Here is a 23,309-nt window from a genome sequence, read left to right as displayed (position 1 = left end):
TCCTCTGTCCAGGGTGCATGCGAAGATGCCTCCTTCCCTGCACCTGTCGTTGCACACTCTCAACTAGCACCATCAGCAAGCACGTCCACGTCCTTTTACCAGCGCAGCGTTCAGTTGTCCCTACTCCAGTCCTTGGATCGCAAGCGCAAATACACAGCCAACGCCCCACAGACCACACTACTAAATTCACACATTTCGCGACTGCTTGTGCTCGAAATGTTGCCTTTTAGGCTTGTGGAAACGGAAGCTTTCCACAATCTGAAGGCGGTGGCCATCCCTGGGTACTCTGTCCCCAGCTGCCACTATTTCTCCTGGTGTGCCGTCCACGCATTACATGAGCACGTGTCCCACAACATTAGCTGTGCTCTCAACAACGCAGTTACTGGGAAAGTCCACCTAACCACAGACACGTGGACAAGTGCTTGTGGGCAGGGACGGTACAGTGGGCACAGTGGGTTAACATAGTGGAAGCCGGGACCCAGTCGGAGCTTAGGATGGAACACGTCCTCCTGATGCTGAGGATTGCGGGCCCTAGGTCAATCTGGGTTGCCCCCACATTTTACATCCGAAATGACCACATCAGTCGGAAGCACTGCAGCACTGCCTCGGCCAAGCGGCAACAGGCTGTGCTGAAGCTAATATGCTTAGGTGACAAACCACACAACGCAAAAGAGTTGTGGACAGCTCTGAAAGAGCAGGCAGATCTGTGGCTGACATCACTGAACCTACAGCCAGGCATGGTGGTGTGTGACAATGGCCAGAACCTGGTGGCGGCTCTGAGGCGAGGCGAGCTCACACACGTACCATTGCTAGCCCATGTGCTTAACCTTGCGGTTCAGTGGTTTCTCAAAACCTACCTGGAGCTGCCAGATCTGCTTGTCAAAGTATGCCGCCTGTGTGCCCATTTTAGAAAGTCATATACAGCTTCCGCCTCCCTTGCCGTGTTTCAGCAGCGTTTGCAGCTTCCGGCTCACCGACTAGTGTGTGATGTCCCCACACATTGGAACTCTACATTGCAGATGTTGGGAAGGATTTGGAAGCAGAAGAGTGCAGTTATTGACTACCAGCATCAACAAGGCCGTCAGTATTCAGTTCAGACTCGACACATAAGACCTCAGGAGTGGACATGAATGCCAGACATCTGTACCATCCTCCAAAACTTTGAGGACTCCACCAAGATGGTGAGCGGCGATGATGCCATAATTAGCATCACCATCCCGATTCTCTGTCTTCTGAAACGCTCTCTGCTCACAATCAGAGAGGAAGCATTGCAGCCGGAGCACGATGAGATAAAGCAAGGAACCATACAGGGTGATTACACACAACCCAGCCTCTTCTCATCCCAACATGGATTGGGTGAAAATGAGGAAGAGGAGGAGCTAGTTTCATGCGCTATAGACGGTACTACCTGCACAACTGTTATACCGTCTGTTCAGCGTGGATGGCCTGGGGACTGGGAGGAGGAGGAGGAGAGCATGGTCAGTCGTCCTCTTGGTGAGGACACGGAAGTCTTGTCTGTTATCAGTCTGGCACGCATGGCTGAGTTTATGTTACGTGGCTGTTCCCGTAACCCTCGCGTTCTCCAAATTTTGGGTGACAGTAATTACTGCTTGGTGACACTTCTAGACCCATGCTACAAGGAGAACTTTCTATCTCTTATTCCAAAGGCGGACAGGTCTACTAAAACGAGGCAATACCAGAAGGCCCTTGTTGCAGAATTATTAAAAAAATTCTCATCTGAAAACGCTAGCGGCAGAGGTCACAGTTTGTTGGACAACCAAGGAGTACTGGCGAGAGAGACACAACTCCAATCCAGCAGAGCCAGGGGAACACTGTCAAAGTTGTGGGACAGTTTTCTCAGATCCTCCCTTCTTACAGGCCCTGAGGCGCGGGGTACTCTCACAAGGAGTGCAAAGTTTGGGAAGATGGTGAGGGAGTACCTTGCCGACTGTACCAACGTCTTTCGTGTTTCCTCTGTGCCTTATGATTATTGGGTATCCAAGCTGGACACGTGGCATGAACTGGCTCTACGCTTTGGAGGTCCTGGCCTGCCCAGCCGCTAGCGTTTTGTCAGAGCGGGTTTTTAGTGCCGCTGGTGGAATTATAACTGATAAGCGCATCCGCCTGTCAACTGAAAATGCTGACAGGCTGACTCTTATAAAAATGAATAAGGGCTGGATTGGGCTGGACTTCTCAACACCACCGAATGATAGCAGCGTAACATAAACTCAAATCCAGTATCTTTTTTTGGGAGGTCTATTCCCATGCACCTCTTCACACCTACACATGGGTATATGCTTCCTGATTTTGTCTGTTTGCTCTTGTCCTCCTCCTTCTCCTCATCCTCCATCACCATGTCATTCACCACCATATCACCTCCTCTGTCTTGCAAGGGGCATTGGAGTTCCTCCAAATTTTTGGCAGCTTTTGCATTCACTGCATAGGCAAACACTATGGGAGACCCACTTCCTAATAATGGGAACATTGTTTTTAGGAGGCTCTCTGACCGCTACGTCTCTTGCAAGGGGCATTGGGAGTTCCTCCAAATTTTTGGCAGTTTTTGCATTCACTGCATTGGCAAACACTATGGGAGACCCACTTCCTAATAATGGGAACATTGTTTTTAGGAAGCTTTCTGACCTCTACGTCTCTTGTAAGGGACATTGGAGTTCCTCCAAATTTTTGGCAGCCTTTGCAGTCACTACATACGCAATAACAGTGTAGGAGACCCACTCGTTATTAATGGGAACAACAAAGCATAGCCGGCTGATGGTTCTCTAACAATAGCAAGGGCCGATTGCTGACACTTTAAGAATAGTAAGGGCCACCTGATGGCCCTATAAAAATAGGCTTTGTGACTTTCAGAGTCCCTCCATCATCAATGAAACAGGATGTGTCTGATGATGTATCACACACCACATGGCCAGATAAAGTTGTAAAATGTTAAAAAGACATTTCCCAGTGAATGCATTTGTCTTGGTTGAAAGCAATGAAAAAGTGCAAAAACGCATCAAAAACGCTACATGTGAACATAGCCCAAGGTGTGGAGGAGCATTATTGTTTTTGGTTATTTATGTTTCCTTATATACAAGTCATTACCCTGGAAAGGATGTTCCTTAACATATTTCCCAGGAAAATCCATTTTGGTTTTGTTTTTGTAGTCCGTAAAAGTGGCGTAATATCTTTGACAACATTGTTGACAGCAGTGACTTGGGAGTCAGAAATGCTTCCAGCGGTGTTCCCCATGCTGTTTCCATGTCATTTGAGCACTGTTCCCATCAATTTGGGCAATTTTTAGGCCCTCTGCGGACCGCCGGGGGCAGTCGCCTTTTGGAAATTTTGAAGTTAAACTTAAGATCCAGTATGCTTCTCTGAGAGTAAGTTCCCTTTGCCAGTTGCCACCTCGTTTGGAATACGCAATTTTTTTCCAAGCCGAAAAACGCAAAAATGTTTAAGGTCACCTTTGTGAGCCGTAACAAAGTGTTTGCACAGTTCTGAATAAGAACTGTTCTTATTATTTATGTTGGCAATATGCTCTGCAATTCTTCTTTTGACTTTTCTAGTTGTGCAGCCTATGTAATTTAACCTACAAACATCACAGGTAATGCAATACACGACATGATGAGAATCACAGTTCATGAAAGAAGTTATGCTATACTGAATATTAATAGGGATGCTGAATGATCGTGTCTGTGCCCTCACTCTCTATAAGGGCTATACCGACCTCCTTTACTGTGCCTTCACTCTCTATAATGACTCACTATACCGTGCCCTCACTCTGAATAATGCCCCCTATCCTGTGTCCTCACTCTCTATACTGATCCCTATTCTGTGCTCTCATTCTCTATACTGATCCTTTAGGCTGTGCCACTATGACAAAGTCACTGGCAAAGTGCTGGAGGGGAGGAATGTTTCACTAAGGCTATTAGCTTCAGTGATTTGGAACCCAGAAGTTTTGCTTCAGCGCACTAAGTGCTGTGAGGGGTTAAGCAGCCATTTTAAGGGCTTAGTTTTTTAGAACAACCATAGAGCGGGTGGGAGGTTGTTATCCATATCTCCACCCCAGGTTGTGGTCTAGGGTTTAAATAGACAGCCTGCTGAGGCATTCCGTGTTCAGCGTGTCTGGAGAGGCTAACTCCAGAGAGGTGCTGGTGTCTTGTGCTAAACTGAACTGAACTGTTTGTTTGCTAAACCCTGAATTGGCGGATCCCGGCTACCACAAGGACTGTGCTTATTTGTTACCACTTTGTTTTGTTTCCTGTTTTGTCCAAATGGCCGTGTTTATTTTTAGTTCATCATGGTTTATGCCCCCTGTATAATAAACCAGGGAAGGTTTTAAAGAGACAGTGTTCCTTTGTCTACCTCCATGTACAGCTAAGCGAGCCGATCTACTACACCACCCATACTGTTTCCTTACACTTTATACTGTACCTCTATATTGACCCCCTATACTGTGCCCTCACTATACTGACCCCCATAATGTGACCTTCCTCTCTCTATACTGCTCCCATACTTTTCACTTACTGTCTATACTGTACTCCATAGTGAGCACTCACTCCCTATTCTGACCTCCTATACTGTGCCATCAGTCTCTATATACACCTCATATAGTGTGCCCTCACTCTCTATAATGACCCCCATACTGTGTCCTCACTTTCTATACTGAGTTTCCTTACTGTGCCATCACTCTCTATACTGATCCCCATACTGTGCCCTCATGCCCTATACTGACCCATATACTGTGCCCTCACTCTCTATACTGATTCCCATACTATGCTTTCACTCTCGACACTGTACCTGTATACTGTACCTTCACCCTCTATACTGACCCCCTATACTTTCCCCATACTGTCTCCTCACTCTATAAATTGATCCCTTATAATGTGCTCTCATGCTCTATACTGACCCCATATACTGTGCCCTTTCTTTATACTACCCCTATTCTGTGCTCTCACTCTATACTGATCTCCCATACTGTGCCCTCACTCTCTATACTGCTCTCCATACTGTGCCCTCACTCTCAATATGGACGCCTCCATTCTGTGCCGTAACACTCTATACTGATGTCCATATTGTGCCGTCACACTTAATACAAAGCCCTTCTCCCAGTTTATAGTAAAAGCACCCTGAATATTCATCTCTATAAGAGCTTACAAGCTACCAGCTCCCTTATCTTCTTCTCTTCTGCAGCGCTGATTGGAGCTCCTCTGACCCGGCATGCTCGGAAGTTCATTTGCATTCATGTCTTAAAGACGCGAATACAAATGAATTAATCCCCCCCTCCTTCACAAAAATGCTTGTTTTGTCATGTGGTTTGGCAGAGGGAGATTTAAAAATGTATATAATTTTTTCACCTCTGTCCTGGTGCCGCTCTACAGACCGAACCTCTGGTGCCTAGTGGCAAATACGGGTTTGGTTATAATATCACTGGATATCTTTATGGTAGGGTCCCAGCCTGTGGCCTTTTCATGGCGGTCACAGAGACTTTAAAATGGATAATTAGAAAATAAGTATAAATTGACTGCTTATTGCCAATGACTGCACAGTTTTATACAACATATGCGACAAGTAATAAGTCAGAAATTTACACTAAATTTCTAATAATCTATTTGAAAAATGTGGTGCCTTTCATGTTGCTGGATGAACATGGCAACAAGAGACCCTATCCTTACACTCAGTAATGATCGGAACAATGGTTGTAATGAATGAATGTACAGGTGATTATGTCAAAAGATCTTAAAGGGATAAAGCTCCCTTCTGGGATCCAAATCTATCTCCACACTTCATGCCTCTGGGAATGGAGAGGTAATTCCACATGCATGGCTCTCTCTGCATTCACTTTATGGGAGTTCCAAAAATAGCTAAGTGCCTGGAATGGAGAAGAGACTGCCCAAAGAAGTGATTGGAAAGAGCCACTTAGAACGTGATTTTCTCTGATCTCAAGATTGGCTCAGTTCCCAGAGACTGAATACACATCTATCAGACATTTATTGGATATCCTATGGATATAGAATACATCTCTGAGATGGCAATATCACACAAGTAACCAAAAGTGGTTTCCTGCAATATGTTTTGGATTACAGTATATAGAATTTGTTTTAGCCTAAAGATGTACTGATGGTTTTTTAACTTCCAGGATCAAACCTGTTTTCAATCACAGCTTTAGTGTAGACCCATTTTTTGACTCATTAGCTTAATTCCCTGACCTCAGTACCATCTGTACTTAATGTATACCAGCCACCAACAAAAAAGTAGAATTCCAAAAAAGTGAATCAGTGGCAAAGAGTTACTGTTCCTCAACATTATCTACCACTGCAAACAAGTAAACTGCAGGTTGTACATGGGCGCCTTTATTGTAGCTCACCTCTATGGCAGTAAATAATAATATTAATCTTTATTTACAAATTGGTACATCGACAGAGAAATCAGACATTACAGAGTAATAAACTAATCAGTCATTAGGAGTTAGGGTCTTGCTCACAAGAGCTTACAATAAATGGGGCAGAAAGAATCAGAACGCAACAAGCTTCAGGACGGACTCTGGTCCATGTCTAGACATAAACATTTGTTGGTTACATCTCATGATATCAGATGGTGGAGCCTTTGATGACCCCCTTTATGACTTTTGGACCGCAGTCTGGCTTGTTGAACTTTGCAGCACCATAATAAAATATTATTATCATCAAAATCCTTTATTTGTATAGATCAGTGATTCAGCATTATCTCTCATGACTAATTTTGAATGAACAAATTCTAATGTCAGTAATGTCCAGGTACCAGTTGTGTATGACTTTGCTTGAATATACAGGATTTAAATTTAGACCCTATACAAAAGTGATACTATCTGAGTCATATTATATCACATTGATCAGCCATAACAGTAAAACTACTGACAGGTGAAGTTAAGCTGACACTATATACTATGCACAGCCAGCCTAAGCACAATACACTGAGAAGACTGTCATAGCATACACCTTAGTTGCTGTTTCAGGTGTCAGGAATCCATCTGACACTGCCCCTTTTATATCTTCATCCAGTATGAAATAAGATAACAGATCCCAGATCTCCCCTTTGTTTGCATGCAGCACTCCCAGTCCCCCTTCCCTTCTTCTCCCAATATACTGGAGCTCAGAAGCAGGAAGCCTACCTCAGCTGTCAAGCTAGCCAGATGACAGAGACCCGACCTTTTGTTTTATAGGATGAGTTAATATCACAAAATTAGATTTTTAAAAATTGTTTTCCTCAATATATATATTTGAGAAAAGTTATATTTTTTTTCTCCATTTTCTTCCATGAAGTTTAGCAGAAAGAGAAATAGGTCCTCTTTAAGGTGGCTATTCATGTTAAAGTAAGCTGAACCCGGTGATTTCAATGGGACCATCTTATGTGTATAGGACGCCTCCTCTTTCCCTGGATGGAAGATGTCTATTCTATAGCCTTCAGAGGTCTTATACTGCGTGCCCACTATGCATTTTTCAAGTGTTTTTGCAGGGGAATTTCCGCAGTGAAAAGGCTTGGTAATACGTGCCTCATGGTCCCCAATGATAATCCACATGTGCTGTGTTTCCGCTGCGGATTATCATTGCGGAAAAATCCGCAGCATGTCCATTAATTTTGCGGACACGCAGTGTAATTGCCGCCATGACATTAGCCAGCTTTTTTAATTTCCAATTCAATATATATATAATATAGTGATAAATATATAGACGACTATTGTACTTGGACACTATGGTCTCAGTATCTTAGCTCGACTTATGTCATTTTATTCTCCAGCAACACTATTCCCACCAAGTCTTATACTGTAATAAAATCAACAGTTCTCCAGCTTGGACAATCCTGCATATAATGCTATATGTGATTGTCGCCTTGTTTTTACCTTCTTTTTTTTTTTTGGCACAATCCAAAAAATATCTCCATAATTTGTAATATCCGTATCTAATAAATGGCAGTTTTTTAAAGTGAACTTATTACTAGGACAGTTGGACATGAATTATGGGATATTTTATATATATATAAATTGTGACTGGGTAGCCACCCAATCTGATGTGGGCTGGAACCTCCAGTATATTGCAACATAGTTAAAAGCTTCACCAAAGCTCATGAGTAGCACATAAATTTGGCTTGTTGAGGCATGTTCCCACTTACTAGATTGTTCTATGTTATTAACTCAAATGACAGAAAACATGCACTGAAACTAATTAGGAGAACTGAATGACCAAACGTAATGAGAGCTAAAAACTTTTTGGGAACATATAAATTAATCTAATTCATAGATACTTGTTTCATAAACAAATTCACATTTTATAGTGCCTTGAAAAAGTATTCATACCCTGTGAACCTTTCCACATTTTTTCACATTACTCCCATAAGCTTAAATGTTTTTTTATTTTGATTTTATGTGAAATACCAATACAAAATAGCAAGGATTTGTGAAGTATAAAGGAAATGATACATGGTTTTCTAATAATTTTAAAAATCTAAAAAATGTAAAGGGGATCCCTGAGACAGTACTTTGTTGGACCACCTTTTGCTGCAATTACCTTTTGGGGTATGTCCCTACCAGCTTTGAACATCTAGAGGCTGAAAATTGTGTTTATTCTTTGAAAACTAGCTGTAGCTCAGTGAGATTGGATGGAGAGTGTCTGTGAACAGCAATTTTCAAGTCTTGCCTCAGATTCTCAGAGGGATTTAGGTCTGGACTTTGACTAGGCCATTCAAACACATGAATTTGCTTTGATCTAAGCCATTCTATTGTACCGCTGACAGCATGTTTAGGGTTGTTGTCCTGCCTAGTAGGTGAACTTACGCCCCATTCTGAAGTTTTTTGCAGCCTCTAACATGTTTTTCCTCCAGCATTGCCCTGTATTTAGCTCCATCTTTTTTCCCCTCAACTCTGATGAGCTTCCCTGTCCCTGCTGAAGAAAAGCATCCCCACAGCATGATGCTGCCACCACCATATTTGACGGTGGGGATGTTGTTTTCAGAGCAATGTGTAGTGATAGCTTTCCACCACACATAGCATTTTGCATTTAGTCCAAAGTTCTACTTTGCTCTCATTTGACCACAGCACCTTCTTCCACATGCTAGCTGTGTCCCCTAAATGGCTTTTTGCAAACTGCAAACGGGAGTTCTTATGGCTTGCTTTCAAAACTGGATTTCTTCTTGCTACTCTTCCATATAGGCCAGATTTGTGGATTATATGACTAATAGTTGTCCTGTGAACAAATTCTGTCACCTGAGCTGTGAATCATGTGACCATGGGCCTCTTGGCTGCTTCAATAGTTAGTGCTTATGTCTTAGAAGGTTTTCAGTTGTGCCACACTCCTTCCATTTTTGGATGATGGATTGAACAGTGGATTGAACAGTAATCCATAAGATGTTCAGAGCTTGGGCTATTTTTTATAACCTAGTCCTGCCTTACTCTTCTCTACAACTTTATCCCTGACCTATCTGGTGTGTTCCTTGGTTCTCATGATGCTGTTTGATACCTAATGTTCTCAAACAAACCTCTGAGGCCTTCACAGAACAGCTGTAGTTATACTGAGAAGAAATAGCACACAGGTGATTTCAGGAGGAAATTGGTCACTCAGGATTTTATTTAGGGGTATCAGACTACAGGGGGCTCAATACAAATGCAAGTCACAATTTTCAGATTTACATTTTTAAAATATGTAGAAAACCTTATATCATTTCCTTTACACTTCACAAATACTTGCTACTTTGTGTGGGTATATCCCATAAAATCCCAAATAAAATACATTCAAGTTTGTGGGTGTAACGTGAACAAATGTGAAAAAGTTCCTGGGTTCTAAATTCTTTTTCAAGGCATTGTATGTTCGCAAAATAGCTTGACAAAAGTGACAATATGTAAAAGCTGCAAAAAGACTTCCAAAATATGCCAAATACAAATAATTATTTGCTAAAAATTGCATAAAGCCGACAAAGGGAAAAAATTGTCTTAAAACGCGCCACAAGGCATTATCGAAGGGGGTGACATCATAACAAATGTTTTGTATCTTTAACCATAATCACTCAAAGTCAAGTATATCTCATATGCTATAGTGAATATCAATATAGACAACATAAATACATAATATATTGACTAAAATGGCATGGAACTTTCTAATGCTCAGCAGAACAAGATAATAGTAATAGTGATAATAATACAGAATAACAAGTGCATATAGCGATACTCTGCAAAAAGTGCTAGATAAACATCTCAGCAAAGAAATGCATGGTGAAAAATTGTGGCTTCCTTAGGAGATGTTGGGTCTCTTTGCTGATTGTCCCCATCCCACCTCATTCCATTACTTCAACATAACACTTTTTATATAGGTCTCTGGTACTTGCATCTTATATGTATTCCTTTTGCATGGTTTACACCATTATATATATTTATCTAGCAGTTTATTAATGCTGTATTCACTGGTTATTCTGTATGATTATTACCAATACTACTATTATCTTCTACTGTTGAACATAATTTTATACTGTGAATTTAAACATATATTTATTTTGTCCATCTTGATATTCTCTATAAGATATATGGTTTATGGATGAGATACTTTACTTTAATGGAATTATTGCTAATGGTACACCATCAGGTTGACCCCTGCTGGTTGTTATTAGTAACTCGTGGTAGGTTTGAATTGTCAGCTTTATGTAATTTTCAATAAAGAATTATTTGTACAATATTTGGTATATATCGCAAATCTTCTTATATGCCACCTTATTTTCTGGTGTTATACATACCGTAGAGTTAGGTGTATAATCCAAAAGTGAAATATGTCAGCACTGCTCATTTACCAGCTTACAAGAGTATAAATCCAAGTGATCAACTAATCATCTTTGGTGGTGCACAAAAATAATAGAAGAGTCTTAGATATATTATCTTAAAATTAAATTGCGGAGCATGGCCTAGGGGACATTTCCTTGTCTTTCATGACACATTCTCAGGCCCTGAAGAAGCATCATGGATGACGTGAAGTGCCAGTTGGCCATGGGCTAATTGTTTGTATTCTCTGTCTTAGTTATGTGCTTCAACAACTGGTGAGTACCGCAATTGAATTCCTTTTAAATAGTAGCTTTAGGTGTATGGCAACTGAGGAAAAAAGGAAAACAAATGAAAGAAGATGAAGCCAGAAAATTACAAGCCAGTGAGCCTTACCTCTATACTAGGACAGATCTTTGAACAAATTATTAAGCAGCATGTATGTAAGTACTCGGATAAGAATACAGTAATTAATCAGAGCCAACATGGATTTGTAGTAAACAAGTCATGCCAGACTAATCTAATTTCTTTCTATGATGGAATCACTGACTGAGTAGATCAGGGAAATGCGGTAGATATAGTATATCTCAACTTCAGCCAAGCATTTCATAAAGTATCTCATACTATCCTTATTGAATAAAATTACCAAGTATAGGATTGAGAAGGCTACGGTTAGGTGGATTCATAACTGGCTCAGTGATCGTACTCAAAGAGTATATAAATGGTTGCACATCCAATTGGAAGAGTATTTCAAGTGGGGTACCACAAGGCTCTGTCCTCGCCCCAGTGTTGTTCGACATTTTTATAAATTATCTAGATAAGGAAACTGAAGGTAAGCTAATCAAATTTGCATATGATGCAAAGGTAGGAAGGATAGCTAACGCTAGAGAAGACAGTGAAAGGATTCAGAAGGATCTATATAAGCTTGAAAAATGGGCAGCGATTAATATAATGGTATTTAACAGGGAGAAATGCAAGATTCAACATCTGGGCAAGAAAAATAAAAATAAAAATTACATCTACAAAACTAAGCAACAGCACGTGTGTGAAAAAGACTTGGGTATACTAATAGATAACAGACTCCACATGAGTCAACAGTGTGATGCAGCAACAAAAAAGGTAAACATAGTTCTGGGATGTATTAAGCGAAGTATAGAGTCTAGATCACGTGAAGTAATTATCCCCCTCTACTTCTCCTTTGTCAGACCTCATATGGAATACTGTGTCCAGTTCTGGGCACCACATTTTAAAAAAGACATTGAAAAACTGTAGCTATTCAGAGAAGAGCTACCAGGATGGTGAGCGAACTGCAAAGTATGTCCTTCAAGGAATGGTTAAATGATCTGGGAATGTTTAGCTTGCAAGAAAGAAGGCTAAGAGGAGACGTAATAGCTGTCTACAAATATCTGAAGAGATGTCACAGTGTAGAGGGATCATCCTTATACTCATTTGCACAAGGAAAGACTAGAAGCAATGAAATGAAACTGAAAGGGAGAAGATACAGATTACATATTAGAAAATACTTTTTGACAGTGAGGGTGATCAATGAGTGGAACAGGCTACCAAGTGAGGTGATGAGTTCTCCTTCAATGGACGTCTTCAAACAGATGCTGGACAGACATCTGTCTGACATGGTTTAGTGAATCCTGCATTGAGCAGGGGGTTGGACCAGATGACCCAGGAGGTCACTTCCAACTCTAATATTCTATGATACATATTTGTTTAGATTTGTGCCAGCCCATTCTGTGAGTTTCCTAAGTCACAATTGATAGGTCTGTACAGATTTGTGGAATGAGACTCCCAGGACTTTCTGGCTTGGTGGGGCTTTCTTTGATTGGTAAAACTTGCAAACATACTAATAACTGTTGCATCCAGATAAAAGTTCCGTTATTAATAGCAACGATCTTCATTTTCTTTAGAATGCCAGTGCTCTCATTGCCTGCCAAGTAAATATAATCCATCAGTCCATATACAGTAACAATAACATTGATTTCAGAGCTGGTACAAATTCTGAACATATATACATACAAAAACACCAGAACGGAAAATCTGATGCGTATTGGACTACTGTGAACACACCATTAAAAGCATGATCTTCAGATATCGGCAGTGCTTTGCTGAAGGTGTAGGTATTACTTTTAGTAAGGTATGGGGGAGGCATTACTTTTAATAACATAGATAATTAACATCAAGAATTTGAATACCTACCTATGATTGTAACATATACTACCGAATATGATTTTTTAAAAATAAAATCAAGTAAACATAACGTAAGTTTCTTCTCACCTCATCTGGTTCTTGTAGATCCTGGTATGCTGGATCAATAAACAGATCATCAATGGGAGTTTGCGATTCCTTCATAAGTGAAATCTTTGAAAGAAAAAATACACATTATTTACGTGTTAATTATGCCGAATATTGACAGGCAGTGGCTATATTGCAAGCTACATCTGGGTGGGACTTTCTTGATATCAGTTATGTTGAAAATTCAGAGCATAATTTTAGCTCTTTAACAGGTTCTCCAGTCTTCGTTTTTCATACCTTCTCTAGTAGGGGATCATGTCCATTTCTAAATTGCTGTGTATTTTCTAAGTGCAAGACAGCATCATGAACCGTGAGGAAAAAGACATCAGGCTTGATGGTGTCATCAAAGAAATTGCAGACCTCCAGTTTCTTAAACATGTTATCTGAGTAAAATAAAGATGTGATTATTTCCAAATGGCTAGGTTTCTCAGAGGACTGTGGAGCCATAATAGCATTTAATTTGTGAAGCTAAACCTTTATTAATGTATTACATACAAAACAGAAAATATTTCTGTGTACTGCTGCTGCCATGTTGATACATTTTGCCTTCTCCAAGTTTCTGCTGCCACATTTAGATTTGTCACCATGCTTGTTTCACATAGGTTTCTGTCTGCTAATGGTTGGAAAATTCAGCCATTTATTAGATGTAATTTACTGTTCTGTGTTAATTAATGAACACTTTGAATTAGTTTCTTATTCTGATGACAGATCTTAGGCAGGATGACTAGATCAACCTCAACATGGCCTCCATGAGAATAGTGGTGAGGGAACAGGAACACTAGGAAATTATTTTTACCTCATAGATGATACCTTATACTTTTGACACATCTGGATTCCTGACAAAAACACACTTTGACTAATCAGACTACCAACTCAACACTAATCTTCACCCACAAGATTCATTAGCTTGTTGTCCAGTATTGTGTAGCTAAGAAGGCAATTTTTTAACATAATGTGTATGTGTAAAGAACTCAAAGAACTCTGCAGTAGTTAAAGGGGCTGTCTAATCCTGGTTTATTTGGAAAAAAAACATTTCAAATGCAGTAAAACTGCTGTTTTTACTTACCATCACAAGCAGCAATGTAAGGATCTACATCAATTCTCTTAAATTCTTTAAAAACCTGTGGGAGAAAATACATAGATTGAAGTGATCACTTTCCATAAAGCAATTTGCATGAAATGTTACAAATAATGTGAAATTACCAGCTTTAGGACTTTCACAGCCACCACATCTAGAAAAGTTATCTGACTAAAATCTAAAATAATGCTGTGGATGGACACTTTTGGAACAGAGACTTTAACGGGCAACTCCGAGTTCCAGTCTACTTGGATCTCAATCTGTTTTGTTTGAATGCCATCATTCTCAAGTCCTTGAGGATCCTCGGGGTCATCTTCTGATTCATATCCCAGGTTGTCTACGCCCACCTGACTGATTACACCATTCTGAAAAAGACATAGAAATTGATCTATGTGACTGGTTGATTAAAATATGTACCATCCCATATTGAAAAGGTGCTTATTCTTTACCAAATATGTTTAATCTAGTAGTCATCATTTGCTATTAATAAAATAAAAAGCAGACATCTTGCTTTGGAGTTTATAAAAAATTTGAGTAAAATCAGGCAATGTGATAAAATAAAAAATAATCTATATTTACTCATTATATCCCCCACCACTCAATTCCAACTGCTCTGGTCTTTATTTTAATACTGAAGCTCCAACAGTGACATACCTCTCTATACATCACTAAAGTAGCAGACCATGTCCAAAACAGGTGATATTCCAATTGTTAGGTGTTGGTCTGGTTCTGGATTTTAAATGTGTCCAGGAACTTCTGTGGTTTCCCATTTCAGTCCAGCCAGGGCTGATGCTGCTCAGCATCATCATCAGCCCCAACGCCTAGCTGGTCCACGAGACATACAGATTGTCTCCTATGTATTGGTACCTAGCAAGGTTAAGCATAGGTTGCAGAGGGAGACAGGATGCTTGGAGTTTAAGTCCAGTATTCGCCGTACTGAGCATGCCCGTGACCTGGCGGATCGTGATTGGTGGTTTGGCACCCACCTGACCAGGTGACCTGGCACCGCCTGATTGGTCCACGGGTAACGTCAGCAATGTCGCGTCGGTGGGCAGGGCTTAGTCTTTAAAAGGCCCGCTCACAAACATGGCGGCGCGCTCGGATCATTGAGCGTGATGCTGTTGTGTAGATGACTGTGCTCCACGTGTAGTTTCCTCAGGCAGGTCTAGTGAAAGTAGGCAGGCTAGTGAAAGTAGGCAGGTAGCTTCGCCTTTCAGTCTGGCTCTGTCAGAGGGGGTCGCCTTATACCCCGAGCAGCCTGCAGACGTCCTACTCCCGGTAGACACCTGTGGACCACGTGGAGAAATACTCCTCTGTCTGGTAGCACGCCGCCAGAGGGCACGTAAGTCGGCGTGAGTCACACACGCATCTTAGCGGCAACTCCTACTGCGTAGCGCCTGTATCGAAGACAGGGCTACTGCTTTTCCCTCGGTCGCACGTCTTCCTGCGGTTCTTGGAGATTGTGTGAACCACTGAAATCCGCTCCGTGTGCTTTAACACGGAGTGGTTTATCAGTTAAGTAGGTTCTATCCCAGATGCTCTTCTCCCGTGCAGTTAACTGAGATAGAGCGAACCGCTATACCCGTTCCTGTGTGCAGAAACACGGAAGGGTTTAACATTTAAGTTTGTCGCTTTCCTTTCCACCCGGAAAGTGTTCGGCAGCAGTCCACCAGGCTGCATTGCGGACCCCGGGGTCGGTTGCGTTCCATTTATTAAAGTTGTTTGCAACCGCCCTCCTAACACCAATCAAGACATCTTTTATTATAACATATACAAGTTTTTTGTATATGTATAAGTTTATATACACAGCTCAAAAAAATAAAGGGAACACTTAAACAACAGAATATAACTTCAAGTAAATCAAACTTCTGTGAAATCAAACTGTCCACTTAGGAAGCAACATTGACAATCAATTTCACATGCTGTTGTGCAAATGGAATAGACAATAGATGGAAATTTTTGGCAATTATCAAGACACACTCAATAAAGGAGTAGTTCTGCAGGTAGGGACCACAGACCACATCTCAGTACCAATGCTTTCTGGCTGATGTTTTGGTCACTTTTGAATGTTGGTTGTGCTTTCACAATCGTGGTAGCATGAGACGGACTCTACAACCCACAGAAGTTGCTCAGGTAATGCAGCTCATCCAGGATGGCACATCAATGCGAGTTGTGGCAAAAAGGTTTGCGGTGTCTGTCAGCGTAGGGTCCAGAGGCTGGAGGCGCTACCAGGAAACAGGCCAGTACACCAGGAGACATGGAGGGGGCCGTATGAGGGCAACAACCCAGCAGCAAGACCGCTACCTCCGCCTTTGTGCAAGGAGGAACAAGAGGAGCACTGCCAGAGCCCTGCAAAATGACCTCCAGCAGGCCACAAATGTGCATGTGTGCACAAACTGTTAGGAACTGACTCCATGAGGGTGGTATGAGGACCCGACGTCCACAGATGGGGGTTGTGCTCACAGCCCAACACCGTGCAGGAGGCTTTGCATTTGCCACAGAGCACCAGGAATGGCAAAGTCGCCACTGGCGCCCTGTGCTCTTCACAGATGAAAGCAGGTTCACACTGAGCACATGTGACAGACGTGACAGAGTCTGGAGACGCCGTGGAGAGCGATCTGCTGCCTGCAACATCCTTCAGCATGACCGGTTTGGCAGTGGGTTACTAATGGTGTGGGGTGGCATTTTTTTGGAGGGCCACCAAGCCATCCATGTGCTTGACTGCCATTAGGTACCGAGATGAGATCCTCAGACCCCTTGTGAGACCATTTGCTGGTGCGGTTGGCCCTGAGTTCCTCCTAATGCAGGACAATGGCAGACCTCATGTGGCTGGAGTGTGTCAGCAGTTCCTGCAAGAAGAAGGCATTAAAGCCTTTGAACTGGCCCGGCCGTTACCCAGACCTGAATCCAATTGAGCACATCTGGGACATCATGTCTCGCTCCATCCACCAACGTCACGTTGCACCACAGACTGTCCAGGAGTTGGCGGATGCTTAGTCCAGGTCTGGGAGGAGATCCCACAGGAGACCATCCGCAACCTGATCAGGAGCATGCCCAGGCATTGTAGGGAGATCATACAGGCATGTGGAGGCCACACACAATACTGAGCCTCATTTTGACTTGTTTTAAGGACATTACATCAAAGTTGGATCAGCCTGTAGTGTGTTTTCCACTTTAATTTTGGGGGTGACTCCAAATCCAGGCCTCCATTGGTTAATAAATTTGATTTCCATTGATGATTTTTGTGTGATTTTGTTGTCAGCACATTCAACTTTGTACAGAACAAAGTTTTCAATGAGAATATTTCATTCATTCAGATCTAGGATGTGTTATTTGAGTGTTCCCTTTATTTTTTGAGCAGTGTATATAAGTTTTTACATGGCAGAATAAAAGATGTCTTGATTGGAATATCACCCGTTTTGTTTTTCAATAATTTTTATTAAATATTATATCACCTGTTTTGGACTCTGTCTGCCACTTTTGTGATCTATACCGTTTCCAAGTTGGTTCCTTTATCTTTTGGACTTTGCGTCCTTCTGAAGGAGAGTGCTGTCGACCATATGCCTACTATGGTGCCTGTCTATACCCACTTCACCTTTAAAGGGAACCTTTTACGTTGTACATGCAGTTTGATCTGTGGACAGCATGGTGTAGAGAAGGAGAAGCTAAGCAGAATGATTATACGTCTTTTGGAAAATATTAAATAGAATTTGTACTTTATTCATTGAAATCCCTGGTGTTATCATACATATGAGCCAAGTGGGCATTCCTACTCAGTGACTGACATCTAGCTCTGCATCCACAGTCATAAATCGAAGACTGCTAATCAATGAATTGGACTGCCCACTGGACTCATCTTAAGTATGCAAATGTTTCCCATAAAATGTATATCAATCTGATCAGACAGGATGTTATAGAGCAGGAGAAGCTGAAGATCAGACACCATTTTCAACAGGACAGGTTCCCTTTATCGTATGACTGATTAGTGTACATACCATTAGGAACAATAGTATCTATGTTTTTGCTCCTAACGGTGCTAATATACTGGATATCCTGATAAACAAATATGGAAGCCACTTATCAGGAGCCTCACTAATGGTCAACTGAGCAGAAATAATTGCAGTTTGAAAAGTTGAGTACTGTTATCTGCTGGTTGCCATTGAGTAAGAAAACTCACCTTTGTAGTTGTCAGCTTTCCTTTCTTTATTAGTTTATGGATCTTTCTCAAGGCTTTTGTCCTTTTTGTAAAAACTTTGACAGAATCAAATCCAACCTTTAAAGAGAGAAATATTTAGTAGGAAATTGAACATCTTTGACAGGGAAGGTCCACATGGGACAAATCTACACTGAATCCGCAATGGACAAAACGCCTCCAAATGCTTCACATTCCACTGTGGAATTGCTGCAGCAGAAATTGAAATATTGCCAATGTAAAATCTGCAGATGCAAGTTAAAGCTAAATAATGCAAAGAAGAAGCCATACATCACCACATTCCAGAAACACTGCTGTCTTGTCCAGGCCAACCCCTTTCCGACGAGGCCAATTTCCATTTTTGCATTTTCGTTTTTCCTCCCCTTCTACCCAGAGCCATAACTCTTTTATTTTTCTGTTCACATAGACATATGAGGGCTTGTTTTTTGTGGGACGAGTTGTACTTTTGATTGACACATTCATTTTACCATATAGTGTACTGAACATGTACTGTGGCCATTTTGTGGAAAAATGACCTTGCAATATGAGTCTGCTCATCAGTACTATTGCGTCGATACCAAACATGTCACGTTTTTCTATTATTTTAGTAGTGAAAAAAAAATCCTAAGCTTGAAAATGTGTTGCCTTTCTTTTCCGAGACCCATAACTTTTTCATTTTTCATTACATGGAAATGTTTGATGGCTTATTTTTTGTGGGGCGAGACAACGTTTTAATTTATACCATTTTTGAATGGATATATTTTGATCACTTGATACAGCATTTTTTGTGGTATTGCAGCGACCAATAAAACATAATAGTGTTTTGCTCTTGAATTTTTTATCATTACGGAGTTTATCTATCGGGTTAATTATTTTTATAATTTCATAGATCGGACTTTTCTGAACATGGAGATACCACATATGTGTACATTTTTTATCTTTTTAAATTATTTTTAATGAGAGAAAAGCGTGGTGATTTGAACTTTTTTGGGGTGGTTTTTTTTCATATTTTTTAAAGCATTTTTATTTACTTTTCACTGTACTTCTTAGTCCCCTTAGGGGACTTTACCCTGCAATCGTCTGATCACTTGTGCTGTATACAGCAATACCACAATATTGCTGCATACAGAGAAAATCACGACCACAAGTTGGGTTTTAGTTGAGCTTCGTAATGACAAGCACGGGGGTCTTCAACTGACTCTCTGCTGTCAGCAACCCATTGGGCGCTCCTATGGCCACATTCAGCGATGTGCCCCCTTTGGTACCTCTTTCTTAATGCTGTTGTTAGTTTGTCAACAGCATTTAACAGGTTAACAATCATTAGAGGCAAGTCTTGGCTATAACTCACAGCTATTAACTGTCGGGTATGGGGCGAGCTCACCCCATGTGCGCGCTCCATACACCCACTACCAATTTGCGCCGTATATGTACAGTGGATGTCGGTAAGGGGTTAAAAAGGATTTATGCAAAATAATAGAAAACTGCTCTGTGGTCAGGTGAATCAAAATGTGATATTCTTTATGGAAACCATTGACGCCGTATTCTTTGGACTCAAGAGGAGAGGGACCACCCAACTTATTATTAGCACACAGCTCAAACGCCTGCAACTCTGATGGTGTGGGGCTGCATTAGGGCGTATGGCAGGACAGCTTGGCAAGGTAAGGTGCTATTAATGCTGAGCATTATATAGAGGTTTAAGAACAACATGTAATCCCATCCAGACAACGTCTCTTCCAGGAAATGCCTTACATATTTCAGCAAGACAATGCTAACCCACATACCACATCCATCACAGCATCATGCCTACACAGAAGAAGATTTCCGATGATGAATGGACCGCCTGCAGTCCAGACCTTTCACCAACAGAAAACATTTGGCGCAATATGAAACAAATACTCTGGCAAAGACCCCGGGCTGTTGAGTAGCAAAAATCCTATATGTGACAAGAATGGTACTCCAGCAATTGGTCGCCACTAGTGTTGAGCGAGCACTAAAATGCTCGGGTGCTCGAAGCTCGGGCCGAGCTCACTGTGATACTCGGGTGCTCGACCCGAGCAACGAGCCCAATGTTAGTCTATGGGAGACCCGAGCATTTTTGCGGCGGCTCCCCCGGCAGTCTGTAGAAAGCCTAAAAAGTGCCCAAAACGATAGTGACAGTGCTCAAATGACATGGGGACAGCATGGGGATCGCCCCTGGAAGCATTTCTGACCCCCAGGTCACTGCTGTTAACAACATGGTCAGAGGTATTAAGCCACTTTTACAGGCTCACAATAAAACGTTCAAAAACGAAAGTGAAAGTGCTTTCCTGTGAAATATGTTAACCCCTTAACGACCATGGGTCTTTCTGTTTTTGTGTTTTCCTTTTTTGCTCCCCTTCTTCCCAGAGCCAGAACTTTTTTAATTTTCGTTCAATATGGCCATGTGAGGGCTTATTTTTTGCGGGACGAGTTGTACTTTTAAACATCATCACTGGTTTTACCATATCGTGTGCTGGAAAATGGGAAAAAAATTCCAAGAGCAGTGAAACTGCAAAAAAAATGCAATTCCACAGTTGTTTTTTGGGTCCTTTTTTTACCACGTTCACAGATTGCTAAAACTGACCTGCCATCATTATTTTCCAGGTCGTTACGAGTTCATAGACACCAAACATGTATAGATTCTTTTTTATTTAAGTGGTGAAAAAAAAATCCAAAGCTTGCTAAAAAAACAAAAAAAAATGATGCCATTTTAAGAGACCCTTAGCTTCTCCATTTTTCGGGATCTGGGGCCAGGTGAGGGCTTATTTTTTGCGTGCTGGGCTGACGTTTTTATTGATACCATTTTGGGGTAGATCCGATGTTTTGATCGCCCGTTATTGCATTTTATTGCAAAGTTGTAGCGACCAAAAAAACTTAATTCTGGCGTTTAAAATTTTTTTCTCGTTACGCCGTTTACTGATTGTATTAATTCTTCTTTTATATTGATAGATCGGGCGATTCTGAACGCGGCGATACCAAAGATGTGTATGTGGTTTTTTTTTTATATATATATATTTTATTTTGAATGGGTTGAAAGGGGGGTGACTTAAACCTTTATATATTTTTTATTTTTTTTATTTTTTTAAAAACTTTTTTTTACACTTTCTGCTTGCTTCTATAGTCTCCAGAGGAGACTAGAAGCAGCAGTTGTCTGATTGCTTTTACTGCATACAAGCGATGAGCAGATCGCTTGTATGCAGGAGAAATGCTCACTTGCTATGAGCGCTGACCACTAGGTGGCGCTCATAGCAATTGAGACATGACAACCACAGGCGTCTGCTGCAGACCCTGAGTTGTCATGCCCACCCATTGTTGACCCGCGATCACGTGACGGGGTCACTGATGGGTGGGGCTTAGGACTAGCGGAAGCGCGAGTTAAATGCCACTGTCAGAGATTTAACATGTTAACAGCCGCGGGTGGATTGCGATTCCAATAATCAGCTGACATGTGCTCGCTTCAGTGCGGCCTCACCGCCGGAGCCCCCGCTGAACCGGCCTTCCCGACCTGGTGCGTACTATTACTGACCAGGTCGGAAAGGGGTTAAGGAACATCCTTTCCAAGGTAAAGACTTGTGTATAAGGTAAAATAAATAACCAAAAACAAAAATACTCCTCCACACCTTGGGCTATGTTCACAAGTAGCATTTTTTATGCATTTTTGCACGTTTGTATTGCTTTCAACCGTGACAAATGCATTCACCGGGAAATGTCATTTTAACATTTTACAACCTTATCTGGCCATGTGCTGTGTGACACATGCATACAGTACTAAAAAGACATGGGAACAGCATGGGGAAGACCCCTGGAAGCATCTCTGACACCCAGGTCACTGCCTAAAAGTGTGCCCATCAGAAGTGATCCTTGCCGCATCAGAAGATGCAGACTTGCAACTATCCCCGTGCAAGTCCTTGTCCCAGGGCAGTGTTCAATTGTACCTCCCCCATAACTTGCAATACAAGCGCAAGTATACAGCCTGCCACCCACCCACCCCCAGGCTGCAATACCATACTGCTAGCTTGCTTGCACTTGAAATTGGGCCTTTTAGGCATGTGGAGGTGGAATCTGGCCACCACGTCATGGCTGCGTCGGTAGCCTGGTATTCATACTCAGTCCCCAGCCGCCCGGCGGCCGGGTGTCCACGCTTGGTCCCCAGCCACCAGGGGGCGGCCGGGTGTCCATACTCAGTCCCCAGCCGCCCCGCGGCCGGGTGCCCACACACAGTCCCCAGCCGCGTGAGGGTGGCCGGGTGTCCATAAACGGTCCCCAGCCGCCCCTATTTGTCCCGGTGCGCCTTATACACAAGCGCGCATACCAAAACATTACCTGTGCCCTCCCTAGTGCATTTAGTGGGAAGGACAGCCTAACCACAAACACGTGGACAAGTGAATGTGGCCAGGAATGGGCCATCTCACTGACGCCTTCACACTGGGTTAATATTGTGGAAGCTGGGACACAGTTGGACACTGGGATGCAACACGTCCTCCAGACATAGAGGATTGCGGGTCCTGGGTCAATCAGGCTTCAACACAAAGTTCAGAAGGTAGACAGCAGCAGTGGTCGGCCTCCTACACAGCGAGTAAATTATTCATGATCATGAGGCCATCCACCTCCTTAGCTTTCTGTTCCTTGGAATGCAAGCGCATGTATGTAGTAGCAGCTAGGCCTGAGGTGGTCAGCGTTTTGGCGCATATTCTACCTCCTTCGAGGATTGCTGGATGCTTTCCTGCTACTATCCCCGTTCTATGACTCCCGTTAAACAAAGCTTCAGGTGATGAATGATGGATGAGGTGGTGGCAAAGGAGAAAGAGCAGGAGGAACAGGGACCATTCACATCAATATCAGGCCAGCCAACCACACATGTCTTGTAGGATATGTTTCTGTACCAAAAGGAGCGGTTCAGCTACACAGTTATAAGGCATACAGTGAATGCAATGCCTACCAAAAAT

General features: G+C 42.1%; 1 protein-coding gene across 1 annotated transcript in view; it reads right to left on the bottom strand.

Moving 5' to 3' along the window:
* Positions 1-6,369: 6,369 nt before the first annotated feature.
* Positions 6,370-23,309, bottom strand: part of LOC141273150 (pendrin-like) — a 175,035-nt gene continuing 158,095 nt past the window's right edge. The window contains exons 16-21 of the mRNA XM_073684596.1: positions 18,331-18,426; positions 14,279-14,518; positions 14,142-14,196; positions 13,313-13,458; positions 13,058-13,141; positions 6,370-12,710 (exon numbers count right to left, since the gene is read on the bottom strand). Coding sequence (XP_073540697.1) covers positions 12,687-12,710; positions 13,058-13,141; positions 13,313-13,458; positions 14,142-14,196; positions 14,279-14,518; positions 18,331-18,426 — 645 coding nt within the window. The 3' untranslated portion in view covers positions 6,370-12,686. The remainder of the gene's footprint in view (positions 12,711-13,057; positions 13,142-13,312; positions 13,459-14,141; positions 14,197-14,278; positions 14,519-18,330; positions 18,427-23,309) is intronic.

The sequence above is a fragment of the Phyllobates terribilis genome, unplaced genomic scaffold, assembly GCF_046119375.1.
Source record: "Phyllobates terribilis strain yellow unplaced genomic scaffold, ASM4611937v1 Scaffold_5__5_contigs__length_657084704, whole genome shotgun sequence".
Classification (NCBI taxonomy): domain Eukaryota; kingdom Metazoa; phylum Chordata; class Amphibia; order Anura; family Dendrobatidae; genus Phyllobates; species Phyllobates terribilis.
The sequence above is the reverse complement of the archived record's forward strand: the minus strand, read 5'-3'. Positions and strand labels throughout refer to the sequence as shown.